The 19,546-nt window shown below is 26.3% G+C and overlaps 6 protein-coding genes across 6 annotated transcripts; 4 read left to right on the top strand and 2 right to left on the bottom strand.

Moving 5' to 3' along the window:
• The first annotated feature begins 1,113 nt into the window (after nt 1-1,113).
• On the top strand, nt 1,114-3,132 carry LOC128960091 (L-sorbose 1-dehydrogenase-like). The gene is made up of 3 exons (XM_054306161.1): nt 1,114-1,451; nt 1,516-2,048; nt 2,195-3,132. The coding sequence occupies exons 1-3, from the start codon at nt 1,114-1,116 to the stop codon at nt 3,130-3,132; spliced, it is 1,809 nt and encodes a 602-aa protein (XP_054162136.1).
• A 356-nt stretch (nt 3,133-3,488) lies between these two features.
• On the top strand, nt 3,489-7,415 carry LOC128960090 (L-sorbose 1-dehydrogenase-like). The gene is made up of 3 exons (XM_054306160.1): nt 3,489-3,826; nt 3,923-4,455; nt 6,478-7,415. Exons 1-3 carry the CDS (start codon nt 3,489-3,491, stop codon nt 7,413-7,415), a joined length of 1,809 nt encoding a protein of 602 aa, XP_054162135.1.
• Nucleotides 7,416-8,174: 759 nt separating this feature from the next.
• Nucleotides 8,175-10,212, top strand: LOC128960088 (L-sorbose 1-dehydrogenase-like). The gene is made up of 3 exons (XM_054306159.1): nt 8,175-8,512; nt 8,601-9,133; nt 9,284-10,212. The coding sequence occupies exons 1-3, from the start codon at nt 8,175-8,177 to the stop codon at nt 10,210-10,212; spliced, it is 1,800 nt and encodes a 599-aa protein (XP_054162134.1).
• Nucleotides 10,213-10,663: 451 nt separating this feature from the next.
• Nucleotides 10,664-11,621, bottom strand: LOC128959469 (kunitz-type protease inhibitor 2-like). Its single transcript, XM_054305425.1, has 3 exons — nt 11,503-11,621; nt 11,156-11,371; nt 10,664-10,960 (listed from the first exon to the last, which is right to left on the bottom strand). Exons 1-3 carry the CDS (start codon nt 11,603-11,605, stop codon nt 10,743-10,745), a joined length of 537 nt encoding a protein of 178 aa, XP_054161400.1. The 5' UTR covers nt 11,606-11,621; the 3' UTR covers nt 10,664-10,742.
• A 3,582-nt stretch (nt 11,622-15,203) lies between these two features.
• LOC128960087 (boophilin-H2-like) lies at nt 15,204-17,264 on the bottom strand. Its single transcript, XM_054306158.1, has 6 exons — nt 17,105-17,264; nt 16,853-17,017; nt 16,758-16,777; nt 16,148-16,238; nt 15,926-16,072; nt 15,204-15,388 (listed from the first exon to the last, which is right to left on the bottom strand). The coding sequence occupies exons 1-6, from the start codon at nt 17,178-17,180 to the stop codon at nt 15,204-15,206; spliced, it is 684 nt and encodes a 227-aa protein (XP_054162133.1). The 5' UTR covers nt 17,181-17,264.
• Nucleotides 17,265-18,310: 1,046 nt separating this feature from the next.
• LOC128959468 (uncharacterized) lies at nt 18,311-19,544 on the top strand. Its single transcript, XM_054305424.1, has 3 exons — nt 18,311-18,541; nt 18,694-19,023; nt 19,138-19,544. The coding sequence occupies exons 1-3, from the start codon at nt 18,328-18,330 to the stop codon at nt 19,533-19,535; spliced, it is 942 nt and encodes a 313-aa protein (XP_054161399.1). The 5' UTR covers nt 18,311-18,327; the 3' UTR covers nt 19,536-19,544.
• Nucleotides 19,545-19,546: the final 2 nt, after the last annotated feature.

Here is a 19,546-nt window from a genome sequence, read left to right as displayed (position 1 = left end):
TAATATATTAATAAATACAATTACAACAACAAAAACAATTTAAAATAAATAAATTTATATTAATTAGATTATTTATTTATTTTTAATGACTGATTTTTATTATTTAATTAATGAATAAAATAGTAAAACAGAGTTAATTAAATATACAATATTTTTATTACATTTGTCTATAAAATATTAAGGTAATCATAATTAAAATAATAAAAATACAATAAATTGTCAATAAAATTCATATTTATTAATATTGTACAGTATAGTCTGCAATATAATAGATTTTATACAGTAATTAAGTTTTAGACAGATTTGAAAATCAAATAAATTTACTTTTAAATTTTAAATAATAGTTATAGAAAAATGCAATCATTATAGAAAATTTATGTCATTATAAGATATTATAAGACATTATAAGACATTTTAGTCAGACAATTGTTAAAAAAAATTATTATATATTTTGCATTATTAGACACTACTGTATATTATTATATGTTATATTATAGTATAAAATACTATACATTTATACATCTATATAGTAAATAAAATAAAAAAAATTTTTATAATAAGATTATTATTATTTGTATAAAAATGATAATTATGTAATTCTTATAGTTATATAATTGAATAAATTAGCAAATATTTTTAATAACATAAAATGACTGTTAGTTTGGGTTATTATGATCTTGATTATAAAACAATATATAATTTAAACAGCTTATACATTGTTTATACCATAAATATAAATATTAAAATTATAATTTAACAAATGTTTTAACTAATTAAATTATTATACTGTGTAAGGTTATTTAATGCAATAATGTAAGGTATTTATAGTATGTAAAGCAATAAAAAAAGTTATGTAATAATTAGCTAAATTACAAAATTATAATTACAGAATTTATATTCAATTAACTTATAATGAAATGTAAAAATTTGTTTAACTAATAACTAGTGCATATAAAATATACTGTATATTTACAACGTGCAAAAAAATCAGCAAATTATTAATAAAATTAAAATTATAAATGATATAATTTTTTAAAAATATATTATTAGTTTAGTTTATAACTAGAATTTAATTGTAAATTATATTAAATTATATATTTATTACTATAATAAATGGCTATTAGTCTGGCATCGCAAGTGATAGCTGTTTCTGCGGCACTCATTAGTCTTGACTATAGTCACAGATTTACTGCCCGACCTGAACCACCTAAAGCTGAATATGACTATATAGTTATAGGTGCGGGAACTGGTGGTGCTACTGTTGCGGCACGATTAAGCGAACTGTCCAATGTTCAAGTATTACTACTGGAAGCCGGCGGACCGGGAAATATAGAATCGGATGCACCGGCAATGGCAAACATGATCATCAAAGGCCAATGGATTTGGAACTATACTAATTCCAAACAATCAGTTGGTATCGGTTGGAAAAATCAAGTCATACCGTGTGAAAAGTTAGTAAAAATCTACAAATATTTATATTATTTTTAAAAAAATTTATTGTTATTTAAATTCTAGAGGTCATGGACTGGGAGGCACTTCATCTGTCAATTCTATGGTATTCAATAGAGGCAACAGTCGTGGTTACGATGATTGGTCTAATAGATACGGTGCTACCGGTTGGGGTTGGGATGATGTTCACCAGTATTTTATGAAATGGGAAAATAATACGGATAGTGAACTGGTGAATGACAATCCTGATTGGCACAGTACTAAAGGTCCGGTTCAGATTAGCTCATTTGAAAATCCAGATCCTATTTATCAATTGTTTATCCAAGCAAATAACGAGTTAGGCTATCCGATCACTGATATCAATGGTCCCAAACAGGTTGGAGTGGCTATAACTCAATCATTTATTAGTGCAAGTGGTGTGCGATCCAGTTCCTCAAACTCATACCTCGAGGACAAACGTCGGCCAAATCTTGACATTAGTGTTCACTCGCGAGTAACTCGACTGCTGTTCAATGGTTTTACTGCTATTGGTGTACAATATGTCAAAAATAATTTCACATTTGTTGCAAAAGCAAGAAAAGAGATAATTTTAAGCGCAGGTATGTAATACAGTTTAATATATAAAAAATTATAATTATTATATTTAATATACAGTCTAAATAAACTTATAGTATAAAACAATATGTCATATAAACTATAAATAAAAAATGAAAAGTTAGTTAATATAATTTTTTTTTTGCTACAGGTGCCTTCAATACGCCACAGTTACTTATGCTGTCAGGAATAGGACCGGCACAACACTTGCGTAGTCACTCTATACCAGTATTGGCCGATTTACCGGTCGGTATTGGTTTTAAAAATCATCCGCTAATTGAATTTCGGGGGTTTATAAAAAATGATTCATTAGTCACAACCAGCCGACAACTGGATGTCAATGCACTGACTGTTTCCAATCTATACCAATGGTTTACTAACGGTTCGGGACAGTTAAGCCAATTCTATGATGGTATAACCTATTTTAACAGCCGTAACAATAGAGATAAAAATTGGCCAGACCTAGCACTAGAAGCTCGTCTATACTATCAACCGAGTGATGTCCAATCATTTACGGCACAGATTTACGATAATGTTTACGATTGGACACAATATCTGAAACCGTACGCCAATCGATATTACCTTAATTTTTTGGTTATTCATCAATTGCCACGAAGTCACGGGTCGGTACACTTAAGGTCTAGCGATCCATTTGATGCGCCGGTAATTGATCCGCGACTACTGTCTCATCCTAAAGATATGGAAGATGTTGTTGAGGCCATACAGTATTCACTATTTCTGGCCGAATGGTCATCACTGGCCCAATACTTATTGCCAATGCGTCCCATTCCCGGTTGTAGGCCTTGTCCGCACACATCATATCTATACCGATGCAAATCATACATTAGATGTCATATACTACAGATTGCATCTACTGAACATCACGACTCCTGTACAGTACGTATGGGTGATCCCCGTAGTAATAACACAGTGTTGGACCCCCGGCTGCGTGTTAAAGGTTTCAACAGATTGCGAGTCTGCGACGCATCGGTGTTTCCCAATATACCCAATGCTAATATAAATTCGGCCACTTTTATGGTCGGCGAAAAGTGTGCCGAAATGGTCAAAGAGGATAATCATTATTTTTAAATTTTAATTTAAATCATTGTTATTTTTCAATAGTTTTTTTTTGTCAGACATAGTGTATATGTATATTAAAATAAAATTAAATGTTATTAATCAAAGTCACTAAATAAATATATCACTAATTTTCTGTAAGTTTATAGTGTTTTTTTAATGAAAGTCATTATATGTTAATTTTACTTATTATTATTATAGTAATTATTATTTTTCTATAGAAAAAACTTTAGATTACACATTTACATTACATTACACATCTATACAGTATATAAAATAAAAAATTTATTGTTAATAAAATTATTATTTTTATAAAAATAATAATTATATATTAATTATAGTTATATAATTGAATAAATTTTTAAAAAATGACTGTTAGTTTGGGTCTACAATTAATATCAGTTTTTGTGGCATTCAGTAGTCTTGAAAATAAACATCGATTTACTGCTCGACCACAACCACCTAAAGCTGAATATGACTATATAGTTATAGGTGCGGGAACTGCCGGTGCAACAGTGGCCGCCAGACTAAGTGAACTGTCCAATGTTCAAGTATTACTACTGGAGGCGGGCGGACCAGGAAATATATTAGCGGATTTACCGGCACTGGCAGATGTTATCCTCAAAAGTTGGATGATTTGGAACTATACTAATGAGAAACAATCAGTTGGTATCGGTTGGAAAAATCAGGTCATATTAGATGAAAAGTTAGTAAAACTCAATTAAATAAATTAGTTATATTTTAGTATATAAATTTAATTACAACAATATTTATTTTAATATTTTAAAAATTTTATTTCCAGAGGCTATGGACTGGGAGGTAGTTCATCAGTAAACTCATTGATTTTCAATAGAGGTAATCCTAAAGATTTTGATGCCTGGGCTAACAAATACGGTGCTACCGGTTGGGGTTGGGATGATGTTCACAAGTATTTTATGAAATGGGAGAATAATACCGATAGTGAACTGGTCAAAGCCAATCCTAATTGGCATGGTACAAATGGCCCTGTTCAGATAAGTACATGGACTAACCCTGATCCTATTTTTAAAATTTTGCTAAAAGCACACAACGAGTTAGGCTACCCGACCACTGATCTCAATGGTCCCAAACAGCTTGGAGTGGCTTTATCTCAATCATTTATTAATACTAGTGGTGTGCGATCCAGTTCCTCAAACTCATACCTTGAGGGCAAACGTCGGCCAAATCTTGATATTAGTGTTCACTCGCGAGTAACTCGACTGCTCTTTAATGGTCTTACGGCTACTGGTGTTCAATATGTTAAAAATGGTGTCACATATGTTGCAAAAGTGAAAAAAGAGGTTATTTTGAGCGCAGGTATGCCATAAACTGTAAAATATTAATAATAATATACGGTTTTAAAAACCCTTTAATTTAAATCAATTTATTGCGATTATTACTGTTTATATATATATATATACAGGGATATTGGATGAACTTGTGAACGTATTTGATGTAAGATTTGACTGTCTAAACATGTGTTTAAAATATTTATTTTCATACCAAAACAAACTATAGTGTTATATAATTATTGTGATATTTTTTAATTAAAAGTGCAATTGAAAATGTGGCCAAAGGTCACGCCCGAAGTTCGGGCACAAGTAAAGGCGTTTTTAGACATAAACTGGTCATTTTCGGTGATAATTAAATATTTCGAGTCAAAGGGCATCCCGTTATCTAAGAGTATGATATCTAAGATAAAAAATGCGCCAAAAATAGCGGACAATATCCCATAGAAACCCGACTTGAGAGGCAAAAAGAGTGTCCTCTCAGCTAACCAATTAAGTCGATTGAAGAAAATGGTGGAAAATCCCAATCCAATCACACAGAAAGCGATGGCACAACAACTGAAAACTAATGAATGGGTTGTCAACTACCAGATCCGCAATGTTTTAAAGAAAAAGTTGGCCAAAAAACCAAGAGGACAGGTCCTTAGCGCCGCAACCATTGAAAAGCGGGCAAAGAGATCGTGGCCATTTTATCGCCGTCTAAGAGGCCAGAGATGGACAAAACATATTACATCAGATGAGGCACTGTTCCATTTATCGGAAACAGATGGTAAAACAAAGATACAGTATATCTCCTTTCAACAAACCCGTAAAGACATGGAGGTATACTCGCGAGCAAGTTTCCCGAAAGGTGTTATGGTTTGGCTCGGAATCTCGGCAAATGGCAAAACCGAAGTCCGATTTGTCAAACCTGGAGTCAAAATAAACTCCGATTATTATATAAATAAGATATTAAAGCCATTTCTCCGCCGAGATGTCCCGAAATTATACCCGAATGGTGACTATTGCTTCCATCAAGACTCGGCACCCAGTCATGTGTCTAAAAAGACATTAAACTTTCTTCGGGAACAAAATGTACCGTTCATAACACCTGAACAATGGATGCCCTCTAGTCCTGATGCGGCACCAATGGACTATTTCTTCTGGGGTTATCTCAAGAAACGATTGAATAGAAGAAAAATAACCAAAATATCTTCCCTTAAAAAAGCTATTAGAGAAGAGGTCAAGAAAGTGCCGCAAAATATGATCAACAATGCACTGAAGAGTTGGAGCCGCAGATGTCGTCAAATCTACTATAATAAGGGTCTTCATATCGAAAAATATGGTTAATTTTAATTAATAAATTTAATTGTTATTTAACTTTGAATTTGTTCACAAGTTCATCCAATGTCCCTGTATATATTGTATAATATAATCGATAAATAAATAAATAGTTAGTTTTTATAGATTTAAGCTTATGTAGCTAAGCACCGGTATGATGTACCATAACTCTAAAACTATAATAAATATCTAAATTCTGATAATGTGAATTTAAACTAGGTAAAAATTCATTAGACACGCGTTTCGGTAATTTTTTTTAAATTAATAAATTTTAAACAAATAAAATGTAAAATTTGTGATTTTTTGATATTTTCTAGAAAAAAAGTGTCAAGTAATTTTTTATGGGATTAATCTATTATTATTTTTTATTTTATAAGGAATAATTATTATTTTTACAATTTTTAATTATCATGCTTAGTTTTTGAAATATTAATGAAAAACATTTTTTTACCATTATATAAATTTAGTAACAAATATCATTAATAAAATGTTATAACAAAAAAATTATATAATCGTAAAAATGTTTTTCTTTAATATCTCAAAAACTAAGCATGATAATTAAAAATTGTAAATATAATAATTATTCCTTATAAAATAAAAAATAATAATTGATTAATCCCATAACAAAATAACTTGAGGTTTTTTTCTAGAAAATATCTAAATATCACAAATTTTACATTTTTTTAATTTTTTGTTTAAAAGTTATTTACTTTATGTTAATGTATTACAGGTGCCATAAATACTCCACAACTGCTTATGCTGTCAGGCATAGGACCGGCAAATCACTTGCGTAACCACTCTATACCAGTGTTGGCCGATTTACCGGTCGGTATTGGTCTAAAAAATCATCCGCAAACTGGATTCCGATTGTTTATAAAAAATGATTCATTAGTGACAACCAGTCGACAAAATAGTATGAATGCACTGACTGTTGCCAATCTTGACCAATGGTTTACTAACGGCTCGGGACCGTTAAGCCAATTCTACACCACTATTACCTATTTGAATAGTCGTAACAATAAAGACAAAAAATGGCCAAATCTGGGAATAGATGGACATCTATTAACTCTAACCACTCCTGACGTCCAGATATGGTCGAACTCATATCATGATATTAAAGGATGGACACAATATCTGGAAAAGTACGCCAATCGGTATTATATTTTATTTTGTGCTTTTCATCAATTGCCACGAAGTTATGGTCGGGTATACCTACGATCCAGTAATCCGTTTGACGCACCGGTAATAGATCCGAAACTACTGTCTCATCCGAAAGATATGGACGAGTTTGTTGAGTCCATAAGGTTTACACTATTACTAGCCGAACGGTCATCACTGACACAATACTTATTGCCATTGCATCCCATTCCCGGTTGTAAGGCTTGTCCGCACACATCATATCTACATCGTTGCAATTCATACATCAGATGTCATATACGACAAGTGGCCTCAACTGTACACCACGACTCCTGTACCGTACGTATGGGTGATCCCCGTAGTAATAACACAGTGTTGGACCCCCGGCTACGTGTTAAAGGTTTCAACAGATTGCGAGTATGCGACGCATCAGTGTTTCCCAATATACCCAATGCTAATATAAATGCTGCCACTTTTATGGTCGGCGAAAAGTGTGCCGAAATGGTCAAAGAGGATAATTATTATTTATAAATTATTATTTTAAATTATTGTTTTTTTTCAATGCTATTTTTGTCAAACATACTGTATATGTAAATTAAAAATTAAAACATATTTACTAATTATATAATAATAATAATTATCTTTAATGTACTGTATATATCAACTTCAATGGTGAAGCGTTAAATTATTTAAAAATTAATAAACTGATTAATTAACACCAGTAGGTAATTTAATAAATTAGTTAATATTATTTTAATAATTATTATTATTAAATATTATAATTATTATTATTATTAAATATTATAATAACTAAAATCTATTATGATAAATTTGAATATATGACAAAGATGTTATAATTAATTTTGGTGTCATAATATTGATTATACAATAATATATAATTTATTCAGTTTATACTATATATACCATATATATACAAATATTAAAATTATAAATTAACAAATGTTTTAACTAATTAAATTATTATACTGTATAAGGTTATTATTATTTAATGCATTAATTTCAAGGTATTTACAGTATGTAAAGCAATTTATGTAATAATTAGCTAAATTACAAAATTATAATTACAGAATTTATATTCAATTAACATATAATGAAATGTAAAAATTTGTTTAACTAATGACTATTGAATATAAAATATACTTTATATTTACAACGTGCAAAAAAATAGCAAATTATTAATAAAATAAAAATTTTAAATGATTTAACATTTTTTAATATATTAGTTTATAACTAGAATTTAATTGTAAATTATATTTTTTATTATAATAAATGGCTATTAGTCTGGCATCGCAAGTGATAGCAGTTTCTGCGGCACTCATTAGTCTTGACTATAGTCACAGATTTACTGCCCGACCTGAACCACCTAAAGCTGAATATGACTATATAGTTATAGGTGCGGGAACTGGTGGTGCTACAGTTGCAGCACGATTAAGCGAACTGTCCAATGTTCAAGTATTACTACTGGAAGCCGGCGGACCGGGAAATATAGAATCGGATGCACCGGCAATGGCAAACATGATCATCAAAGGCCAATGGAATTGGAACTACACTAATGTTAAACAATCGGTTGGTATCGGTTGGAAAAATCAAGTCATACCAGAGCACAGGTATGCAAAATATTTATTAATATTATTTATCAAATCATATGATTATTAAGTAATTTTTTATTATGTATTTAAATAATAATATTTTCAGAGGCTATGGTCTGGGAGGAACTTCATCTATTAATTCTATGGTATTTAATAGAGGCAACAGTCGTGGTTACGATGACTGGGCTAATAGATACGGTGCTACCGGTTGGGGTTGGGATGATGTTCACCAGTATTTTATGAAATGGGAAAATAATACGGATAGTAAAATTGTCAAGGACAATCCTGATTGGCACAGTACTAAAGGTCCGGTGCAGGTCAGCTCATTTAAAAATCCTGATCCTATTTATCAGTTAATGGTTCGAGCAAACAATGAGTTAGGCTACCCGACCACTGATATCAATGGTCCCAAACAGGTTGGAGTGGCTATTAGTCAATCATTTACTACTGTAAGAGGTGTGCGATCCAGTTCCTCAAATTCATACCTTGAGGGTAAACGTCGGCCTAATCTTGACATTAGTGTTTACTCACGTGTAATTCGACTGCTATTTAAAGGTCTCGCGGCTACAGGTGTTCAATATGTTAAAAATGATGTCACATATGTTGCAAAAGCAACAAAAGAGATCATTGTAAGCGCCGGTATGTTTTTGTATCAAAAAATTATTTTATAAACACGTAGCTTATAATTTACATTTAACTGTATGATTATCTGTAAACTTATAAGTTGATTACAACAATTTTCAATATATAGATAAATATTATTGCTAACAATTTCAATACAATCTACAGGTGCCATAAATACGCCACAACTGCTTATGCTGTCCGGTATAGGACCGGCACAACACTTACATCACCACTCAATACCTGTTTTGTCCGATTTGCCCGTCGGTGTTGGTCTGAAAAATCATCCGCGTATTGATTTACGAGTATTGATCAAAAATGATTCATTAGTCACAACCAGTCGACAGCAGGATCTCAATTCACTAACTGTTCCCAATCTGTACAAATGGTTTACATACGGTTCGGGACCGTTAAGCGAGTATCACAACACAGTTACCTTTTTAAACAGTCGTAACAATAAGGATAAGAATTGGCCGGATTTATCGGTTGAGGTACGACTACTCTATCAGCCAACTGATATCCAATCATCGGCTCAGTCTTTCGATGATGTTTACGGTTGGACTGAGTATCTGAAACCGTACGCTAATAGGTATTACTTTCAAATGATGCCAATACATCAGTTACCGAGAAGCTCTGGATATGTACAGCTAAAATCCAGCAATCCATACGATGCACCCGTAATCAATCCGAAACTACTGTCCCATCCGAAAGATATGGACGAACTTGTTGAGGTCATACGTTATGCTCTATATATGGCCGAACGGTCATCACTGGCCCAATACTTATTGCCATTGCGTCCGATTCCCGGCTGTAATGCCTGTCCGCACACATCATATCTATACGAATGCGATTCATACATCAAATGTCAAATAAAACAGATAACGTGGACTGTCTATCACGACTGTTGTACTGTACGTATGGGTGATCCATACAGTAAGGACACAGTGTTGGACCCTCGACTTAAGATAAAAGGTTTGCATAGACTACGAGTCTGCGACGCATCGGTGTTTCCCAATATACCCAATGCTAACATAAATTCGGCCACTTTTATGGTCGGCGAAAAATGCGCCGAAATGATCAAAGAGGACAACCATTAAAATCATTAAATTTTATAAATTTTAACATTATAATTTATTGATTTACCAATTTAATATACTGTATATTATTATTATTATTATTTAATATTTATTGTAATTATAAGTACAATAATTTGTATTGTAAACAAAAATCTATTATACTAAATTATTTAAGTATAATTTAAAAAAATATTTGAAAATTGTTTTATTGTTATTAAATTACATAATCTTATAAAAAATAACTAATTAAAAGTTAAGTTATTTATCAGTATTTTTTGAGACTCATTATTTTGATATCAGTTTTTAAAAAACTAACTTTATAAACACATAGTAATAATAATAATCAATTATATTTTGCTTAAACATTAATAATAATAATATAATCAGTAATAACCTGATATTTTGCAGAATAATACTCAATTTAAAAACTACATTATAATAAAAAAAACAATTACAATAAACTTTAATAAATTAGTAATCTTTAGATCGATTTTTATATAAATACTATTTTTTTATTTTTTTATAATTGTAAATAAATTACAAAAAACTAATCAATATCGTCTAGGTCTTTTTGGACACTCACTATGACAGGCCGCCTGACAGGCCCGTCGGTTTGGGTATCTGTTGGCATTACCGCCGCACCCGCCGTAATAAAATACATCGCACGTGGCTTTACTGGGATTGCAATAATATTGAGGTATATTTCCTCTGCACATACCCTCGACAGGACGGGACGTACAGTCTATATCTTTATCAACATCTTTATCCTCTGAATACATAATTTAAAAAAAAATGATACAAAAAATATAATTAAATTATTAATATATTTATAATTAAAATAGATTTTAGAATTTTTTGTTGTTGTTAGTAATATATATAAATTATATATATCAAAGTTACACTAATTTCTATATATATTGTAGTTTATATACAGTATATATAAATAAATAATAAAATATCAAACCTGATAAGTCTAATCCAGGTCTATAGTATGAAATAACGTCACTTTTGCTATCATTATCACCACTACGATCACCACTCATACTAGCACTACCACCACTACTCCTACTATTACTACCACCACTACTACGACCACCACTCCTACTGGACTTAGATGGTGTATCATCGGGTAAATTACTACTACGGTAATTACGAATTTCTACTGTATCTTGATTATTTTCTATAAATATATATATATTATTAATTTAAATAAAATTATGCTAGCTGCTTTTTTTTTAAAAAAAATAATGTTATGCTTAAATATGAATTTATAAAAATTAGTTGTTTTGTTTGTTTGTTTAAATAAATTACCATCGTTCATAAATAAACTTCCACAATTTGTATAATCAAAATTGTTTGCAATGATGATAACATTTAACATTAAAAATGATATCGTTTTAGTTTTAAACGCCATTTTAAATGTTTGTATATTGTATAAATATATTTATTTATTTTATAAATAAACATATGATCTCATAAAGTTTAACATAATAATAATAATAATTATAAAAATTAATTTTCCACTATTTTACATTTACATTATTCAATGTACATTACATAATACAGTATAAATTAATATTTATTCTATCATTATACTAAAATATTTGAAAGTTTTATTAGTTTATTAGTCTTAAATTATTTAAATATATTACTGATAATTGTTATTAATATTCAATACTAATTAATTGTTATTTAAATATTTTGAAAAAAATAATATACACTATAAGTGATTATTACTGTATAAATTATATTTAATTAAAATAAGGTTGAATATAAATAATAATAGTAATAATTAATAATAATAATAAAAATCTAATAATTTTCCAAATAATACTTTTTCATAATTTTTTTATAGTTTTAATGATGGCATATATGTCCACAATTACTATAGCACTCGGTTTCATTGTAATAGTTATTGCCATTACCACCACATCCACCATAGATAAACTGTTGGCACATACCGGAGCTTGAATTACAAAACCAATTTCTAAATAACGCTTTGCACTCTCCTGTTTCGGGCATTGATTTACAATCTTGAATAATAATTAACAACAACAACAAAAAATAATAATAAATATTATCAATGATTTTATCAAGTAAAAATTTTTCAATACTATATTTATTTTTATTTTTATAAAAACTAACCTGGATTCATTAGCACAATAGTATAGATATAACTACCAATAATGCATAATGCAAATAGTATATTTAATATTTTAGACATTATTACTATTAGTATTATTGTTATTGAGTTAAATTACAATTGATTTTATAATAGTGTGACTAGACTTTATAAGTTTAAACTGCTATTTAGTTATTATTATGATTGGGTAACAATTATTATATTATTAATTGATTACAATGGTTAAATAAACCTATTATGTAAAAAAATATATTACACTGCATATTGTTTTTCAATATTACCTTATAAAGTATGTACACGTACTGTACTTTATTATGATATCAAATAGTTTACGTAAATAATAAAATCATTGCCATTAGATAATTTTAAAAATTTCGTAATAACAAATCAATTATTATATTAGTTAAAAAAAATAGTTTTGTTATGCATGTACTGTATTGCATATATTTTATTAGTGTATGTAATAATAGTATAATGTTTAAAAATAATCAAAATATGTTTTATATTCATTATTAAAATAATTTTTAAAAAATTATTATTTACATATTATTATAATATTTTATGCATTATACAATAAAATACATAAAAACATAAATGTTTACATAATAAAATATTTTTTTTTCTAAAAAAAACTTTTTAACTTTAACTTAAAATTAAAATAGATTTATTGATTTATTAAATTTATATATTTTTAGCACGTATTTCTAAATACTTAATATCAGTATTTTAAATAAATAAATAAATATTATTAGTATTATTTAAATTTCTAGATTATTGATCTACAGGTGGACTCCAGCCCTGTAATTACATTTAGTATAGCATTCATTTGCAGTGTGAAAGTTATTGCCGTTTGTTAGACACCCGCCATAAACATATGGTTCGCATCTACGGGTTCTCTGATTACAATACCAGCGCTGTTCACGAGTACCGCAATTACCAGTTACTGGTTTTGATTGACAATCTATATATTAATGTGAATATTTGCAATAATAATAATAATAATAAAGAAATAATTTTTGTTATTTATTATTTTTAATAATAAGTTTATTATTATACAAATAAAAAAATTATAAACTAACCTGGTAATATTTGTTTCGTAAAATCAATATTAATGATTAAAATAATTAAAATAATGGTAGTTAACATTGTGATCAACAAATTATAAACTTGTAATATTTTTTCATTTACCATTTAGCTATATTTAACTACAATATAAGTGTTATGTTTATGCTGTAGTAATATTTATTTATTTTTTAGCTAAAGTAATTAAAATAATTATAAATTACTCAGCATTTATGTAATGATTAATTGGTAAAAACACTATATTTATATTAGACTTATAAGTTATAACTCATTTAGAGTTATTTGTAAAATTTTAAATAATATTTTAATTTTCAAAAGCTGTAAAAATTGAATTTGTATTTAAAAATAATAATACTGTATAATTATTATAATAAGTTTGATTTTATTATATATTTTTACACAAAAAAAGGTGATAAATTATCTCAAAAGTAAAAATTTAAAAAATTCAGATTTTTACTATTAATTACATTAAAATAAAATAACTTATTTAATAATAAAAATATTAATATCATATTTTTCATTTAGTATAGTTTAAATTGTATTAGATTAGAAACTATTTTTAAATTAATACATACAGTAATAGAAAAAAACTAAACTATTTATATTTACAATGTTTATACTACGGCACTATATTATGTTAAATTATTATTTTAATTAAAAAAACTAATAAATCAAGTTTTTTTTGTATATTTTCAAATTAATTAATCAATTTTTAAAACATAATTTGTTAACAAAGTTAAGTGTATAAATAAAAAATTTAGTAATTTATTTGTGACATTCATAGTTACATATATTATAACATATAATTTCATTGTGATAGTTATTGTCATTACTACCGCACCCGCCATAAATAAATTCATCGCATCTACCGGTGCTCTGATTGCAATACAAGCGGGGAATGTAAGAGTTAAACATATACCTGATTCCTGTAGTGATATACAATCTTGACATAAAATACCGTAAATAAACATTTTTTATATTAAATTTAGATTAGAAAACTATTATATTTAATATATAAGTTTATTAGATACTTAATTTGTTAAAAAAAACTAACCCAATTTCAATCATTTCACCATGTATAGATTATAAATTATAACTAATCTGGATAATAATAATAATACAAGTTTACTATTCATGCTACAATTATATATATATATATATATATTTATACAAATATACTTGAAATTAAAATTCAATATCTTTTATTTAAAATATAATTTTAGCTTTTATACATTATAGTAAACACTAAATTAATTTTTTATAAATAAATATTCATACATTACCTTCACAATTATTAATAATGCAAAAACAATAATAATATGTAATTTGAAATTACATTGCAAAATCTAGCCAACAAATTAAATATCCAATTTTTATTATTTTTTGTTGTCAATGAATTGAAAATATTTTTATTTAACAATTATTAATATCATATTAAAATAATTATTTTCTAATTTTTTTAAATCTATTTATTTATATAATTAAAATTTTAATGTTATTTATATTAATTTTTTATTATTTACTAACTCTTAATCTTACATTATAATAAAGTATAATATAATATATTTAATTTTTTTTAAATATAAAATAAAATATTACACTATATAAATATTAAAGTATTATTAATTAATACTTTAAATTAACTAAATTGTTTATAAACATAAAAATATTTTTTTAATCACAAAATTTTTAAAAATTAAATTAATGAGTAGAAAATATATGAAAATATATTGTGGATTAGTTTAACATAATATTAATAATAATTTTTTTTTAAATATAATTATTTCTAAATGTTAGGACATCCAGACTTGTAATTGCAAACGAAGTAACACTGGCTTTCATTGTAGTAGTTATTGCCATTACCACCGCAGCCGCCATAAACAAACGGTTCACATCTACCGGTGCTTGGATTGCAATACCAGCGCTTTTCGTGGGCTTTGCAGTTACCCATAAATGGTAGTGATTGACAATCTATACATTTTAAAATAAAAAATTTCATTAAAGTCTATTATTTTTATAATTATTAATTAATAAAACACTAACCTAATAACAATTGATCGGTTAGCTGAATATAAATATAAACAATATATAATAAAATTAATATTAAACGCATTTTTAATGTTATTAAAATGTTAAAATTTAATATATATATATATAAATAATTAAACAAAAAACAAAAATAAAAAAAAATTGTATTTTTGCTTAGAAAACATATTATTAAATTACCCAATATTTTATATTGAAATAAATATTAATGCAGTTTTTATTTTGTAGTAATAATAATAATCAATAATAATCAATATATTAATAATTAAAAATTAAAAATTACTCAGCATTAATCATAAAAATAGTCATATGATTAAAATTACAATTTATTTATTTCAACAAAAAAAATTAATAATACTTTTCTCAAACAGTTTTGTAGTATATGTTAAAATAAATTTATAATTATTTAAATACATAATGTTTTATTTTTTATTTATTTGTGACATTTATAGTTACAAATACTATAGCACTCGGTTTCGTTGCGATAGTTATTGCCATTACCACCGCACCCGCTATAGACAAACTGTTCGCATCTACCGGTGCTTGGATTGCAATACCAGCGCCGAATATAGGCTTTACACATACCTGTAACCGCTGGAGATATACAATCTGATAAAAAATTATTATTTTAATATATATATATATAGATATTAATAACTAGTTTTTAAAAAATATTTATCTAACCAAGTTTCAATAAATCTACCATGTATAAATAATTAATAATCACAAATATAAATAATAATATTAACTTATTAGTAGACATGTTTCCAGTAAACTATATGATAAGTATTAACAAAAATACTAAATATAATAAATTAAAAATATTTATATATTTATAAAATAGTGATTACTTCATATAAATATTATTATACAGTAGTACTGTAGAAAAACATTAAATAATAATTATAATTTGCAAAATAATGTAGTAATTAATTACATTGAATTGCTAAACAATGCTAAAAACTTAATTAAAAATATAAATAATGAATTTTTAATAATACAGTATAACATTATTACTAATAGTAATATTAAACAATTATTGTATCATATATTATAAAAATATTATATGATATAATAATTGTTTTTTTTAAATAAATTTATCTATTAATTTATTTAAATACAAATTTTTCAATTTAAGCTATATTACCTAATACTGTAATATTTTTCATTTCTAACAAATAAATTAATTATTTTTAATTAAAAGTTTTAAACCTAAAAAATTATAGTTTATTAATATTATTTTTACATTGCATAAAAATTAATAATCATAAATATTATGATAATAATCTATTACAGTATAAGATAAATGTTGTACTTTAAAAAAAATATTAAATATTTAGAAATTATTTTGAATAATTAATTTTTTTTTCAAAAAAATTTATTTATGACATATAGTTTTACAATTAGTATAGCAATCATCTTCAGTCTTATAGTTGTTATCATTGCCACCACAACCTCCATATATAAATGTCTCACACCTACCGGTGCTGGCATTACAGTAATAGCGAACCTTTGATGCCTTACACTGACCCGTCTTGAAAGGAGAGGAACAGTCTATCAATAAAAATAAAATTGAAAAATTAATTTTTTTAATTTAAATATACATTTGTGTAATATATGTTTTAAATGTCTATTTTTTACCTCCATTTGCTAAATGAATACTTAAGATAACTATCATAAATGTAGTCATCATTAAAATAAATGTCTTGTAAAACATTTTATAATACTGTCTAATACTTATTATCTGTAAAATATAAATAACTATTTAAAAAAAATTAAACATTAGTGTTAAGAGCTTTAATTAATTAAATATAATAATTTAAATGAAAGGACATAGACCAGATGGCAAATTTATTTTTTTTAAACTTAATCAAAACCTAATATTTAAAATTAGATTCAATATTTAATTATTATTTTTTTTTAAAAAACGTTTAAAATATTTACAGAAAACACGCCTCTTTAATTAAATACTTAAATAATATATTTATTTTCTTGAACATAATAATTAAAAATAACACTTTTATTTCATACATTTAGCATTACAATTAAATACTAGTAATCATTAAACTATATAGATTTTTCTAACAAATAAATTAATTATTTAGTAATTATAATTTAATAATGTATTTTTTGTATAAAATAAAAATTGATAATAAATACTTAGATAATAAATTAATCAAATTATTTTTATAAATATTATACTGCAATATTATTATACCAGTATACTCTAATTATTTTGTTATTTTATTTATTTTTTTTCAATTTATGAATGACCTATAGTTGTTATCATTGCTATCACAGCCTCCATAGCTAAATAGTTGACACCTACCGGTGCCGGTATTTCTTAGCAGCCTTACATATACCCGTGACAGGAGGCGAGAAACAGTCTACTAATATAAATAATAAAATAATATAATTAAGCTTTTTATTTATTTATTACAATTTTTTTTTTAAAAAATACGTATAATTTTACCCTTATTTACCAAATCAAAACTAAAAATAATAAAAGCAATCAGTGTAATAATTGTTTTGTAAATATTCAGCATATATTGCTAAACAAAATAAATTAACATAAAAAATTTATAATTAAAATTTTATTTATTGATTAACATTAAATATTTCAATAATTAAATAATTTCTTTATATAGCATAAGTTAATTTTTTATATGTATTAATAAAATATATGAATAAATAAATAAATATTAATATTAATTGTATTTTTCTAGAAATTATGATTAAATTTTTACTACATTATATTTGTTAATGATTGTTAATTTGATAGTTTTAATTAAATATTAATATTAAAATAATTATAATACAGTATTTGATATTTATTATGAAAACAGCATTTTTTATTAAAAAAAATGTCTGAAATAAAAAGTGTTATCATTATAATTACAATTAACCTAATTGTTTGCGCAAATTGTGTTTATGATCTAATAGAGGATCGCATAAAAAGGGTTCGTCAGGATATCATCAAATGGGCCGACGATAATCCCAATGATGTCGACACCTATGACTTGGAGCACATCAAAGCTAAAGATTTTATTATCGAAAGATATCTTATGGAATATAATTGTATTGTTTATAATAATAATAATAATAATTAGAAAACTTAAACTTATTTATAAAATTATTATTAAAATTAAACATTTTTTGTTTGATTTAACAATTAATTAATTAATTTAAAAAAAAAACATTTGTATTATTATAATTATTATTATTATTAGTTGGTGAGAAAGAGGCAATGGATAAGATTATAAGTGCACTGAAATTTTACAAAAGTGAAGGTTTGGCCCAATTGGATGACCAGTATTTTCCATCAGAATTTTACGCCACCGGTTGGCTTATCCGTCACGGAGTGTCCAAAACGGGCGGTTATATCGTCGGCTTTTGTAATCGATGTATGGTTCCCTATAATGATGTCAGTTGGAAGATGTTTGAATTGGGCCGCAAATTTGTTGCCTATTTTCTCTATAAAAATCGTATGGAATTAGATAAAGGACCCCGACTTGGCTACAATGCTATGAATGATACCGGTATTGTCCACATAGATATCAGTATGTATTTATTAATGTATATGATTATAATAATTATTAGATTTTTTTGTTGTTAACTATTTTTGTTATATCATATTAAATACTGTATGTATATATAATTTTTTGATTTTTTAGGATTAGTCAAATTTATAGCTGAATATCTAAACTATTATATGCCGCAAACATCGCTTACCTGTATTGTTACAGACATGCCATTTGCAGTGGCCGTACCGTTCAAACTGGTTGTCAATCTACTGTCACCGAAATTTAAAAACAAAGTCGTCTACACAAAGATGAGTGATATCGGCAGTTGGATCGATACTAAAGAAATACCTCAATATTGTGGCGGAAAATACAAGAATTTTTCCCGAATACCTGAAGGCGTCAAAAGTGGCAAATGTTTGACTCATTTGAATCACATTCCAGCAAAAGATTGGATTGAATTTAGGAAACAGAATATTAAATGTATTAAAGAAGGGATGAGAGATATGGGCATCAAATCTGTTATTAAATATCTTAATATTGATTGTTAGCATTAAATTAT

The sequence above is a fragment of the Oppia nitens genome, unplaced genomic scaffold, assembly GCF_028296485.1.
Source record: "Oppia nitens isolate AA-2021 unplaced genomic scaffold, nextdenovo-longstitch-racon4-pilon3 scaffold4_pilon_pilon_pilon, whole genome shotgun sequence".
Lineage (NCBI taxonomy): Eukaryota > Metazoa > Arthropoda > Arachnida > Sarcoptiformes > Oppiidae > Oppia > Oppia nitens.
This window is presented reverse-complemented; position numbering and strand designations above follow the sequence as displayed.

What these genes read in the sequence shown, in the direction of transcription:
- LOC128960091 (XM_054306161.1), top strand. Translation starts at nt 1,114, where the DNA reads ATGGCTATTAGTCTGGCATCGCAAGTGATAGCTGTTTCTGCGGCACTC. An exon ending in CAAGTCATACCGTGTGAAAA is followed by an intron (nt 1,452 to 1,515) that starts GTTAGTAAAAAT and finishes TTTAAATTCTAG; the next exon opens with AGGTCATGGACTGGGAGGCA. An exon ending in AGAGATAATTTTAAGCGCAG is followed by an intron (nt 2,049 to 2,194) that starts GTATGTAATACA and finishes TTTTTGCTACAG; the next exon opens with GTGCCTTCAATACGCCACAG.
- LOC128960087 (XM_054306158.1), bottom strand. Translation starts at nt 17,180, where the DNA reads ATGTTTTACAAGACATTTATTTTAATGATGACTACATTTATGATAGTT. An exon ending in TATTCATTTAGCAAATGGAG is followed by an intron (nt 17,018 to 17,104) that starts GTAAAAAATAGA and finishes TTTTATTGATAG; the next exon opens with ACTGTTCCTCTCCTTTCAAG. An exon ending in TACAACATTTATCTTATACT is followed by an intron (nt 16,239 to 16,757) that starts GTAATAGATTAT and finishes CTTATCATATAG; the next exon opens with TTTACTGGAAACATGTCTAC.
- LOC128960090 (XM_054306160.1), top strand. Translation starts at nt 3,489, where the DNA reads ATGACTGTTAGTTTGGGTCTACAATTAATATCAGTTTTTGTGGCATTC. An exon ending in CAGGTCATATTAGATGAAAA is followed by an intron (nt 3,827 to 3,922) that starts GTTAGTAAAACT and finishes TTTTATTTCCAG; the next exon opens with AGGCTATGGACTGGGAGGTA. An exon ending in AGAGGTTATTTTGAGCGCAG is followed by an intron (nt 4,456 to 6,477) that starts GTATGCCATAAA and finishes AATGTATTACAG; the next exon opens with GTGCCATAAATACTCCACAA.
- LOC128959468 (XM_054305424.1), top strand. Translation starts at nt 18,328, where the DNA reads ATGTCTGAAATAAAAAGTGTTATCATTATAATTACAATTAACCTAATT. An exon ending in ATATCTTATGGAATATAATT is followed by an intron (nt 18,542 to 18,693) that starts GTATTGTTTATA and finishes TATTATTATTAG; the next exon opens with TTGGTGAGAAAGAGGCAATG. An exon ending in TATTGTCCACATAGATATCA is followed by an intron (nt 19,024 to 19,137) that starts GTATGTATTTAT and finishes TTGATTTTTTAG; the next exon opens with GATTAGTCAAATTTATAGCT.
- LOC128960088 (XM_054306159.1), top strand. Translation starts at nt 8,175, where the DNA reads ATGGCTATTAGTCTGGCATCGCAAGTGATAGCAGTTTCTGCGGCACTC. An exon ending in CAAGTCATACCAGAGCACAG is followed by an intron (nt 8,513 to 8,600) that starts GTATGCAAAATA and finishes TAATATTTTCAG; the next exon opens with AGGCTATGGTCTGGGAGGAA. An exon ending in AGAGATCATTGTAAGCGCCG is followed by an intron (nt 9,134 to 9,283) that starts GTATGTTTTTGT and finishes TACAATCTACAG; the next exon opens with GTGCCATAAATACGCCACAA.
- LOC128959469 (XM_054305425.1), bottom strand. Translation starts at nt 11,605, where the DNA reads ATGGCGTTTAAAACTAAAACGATATCATTTTTAATGTTAAATGTTATC. An exon ending in AAGTTTATTTATGAACGATG is followed by an intron (nt 11,372 to 11,502) that starts GTAATTTATTTA and finishes ATATATTTATAG; the next exon opens with AAAATAATCAAGATACAGTA. An exon ending in ACCTGGATTAGACTTATCAG is followed by an intron (nt 10,961 to 11,155) that starts GTTTGATATTTT and finishes TTATGTATTCAG; the next exon opens with AGGATAAAGATGTTGATAAA.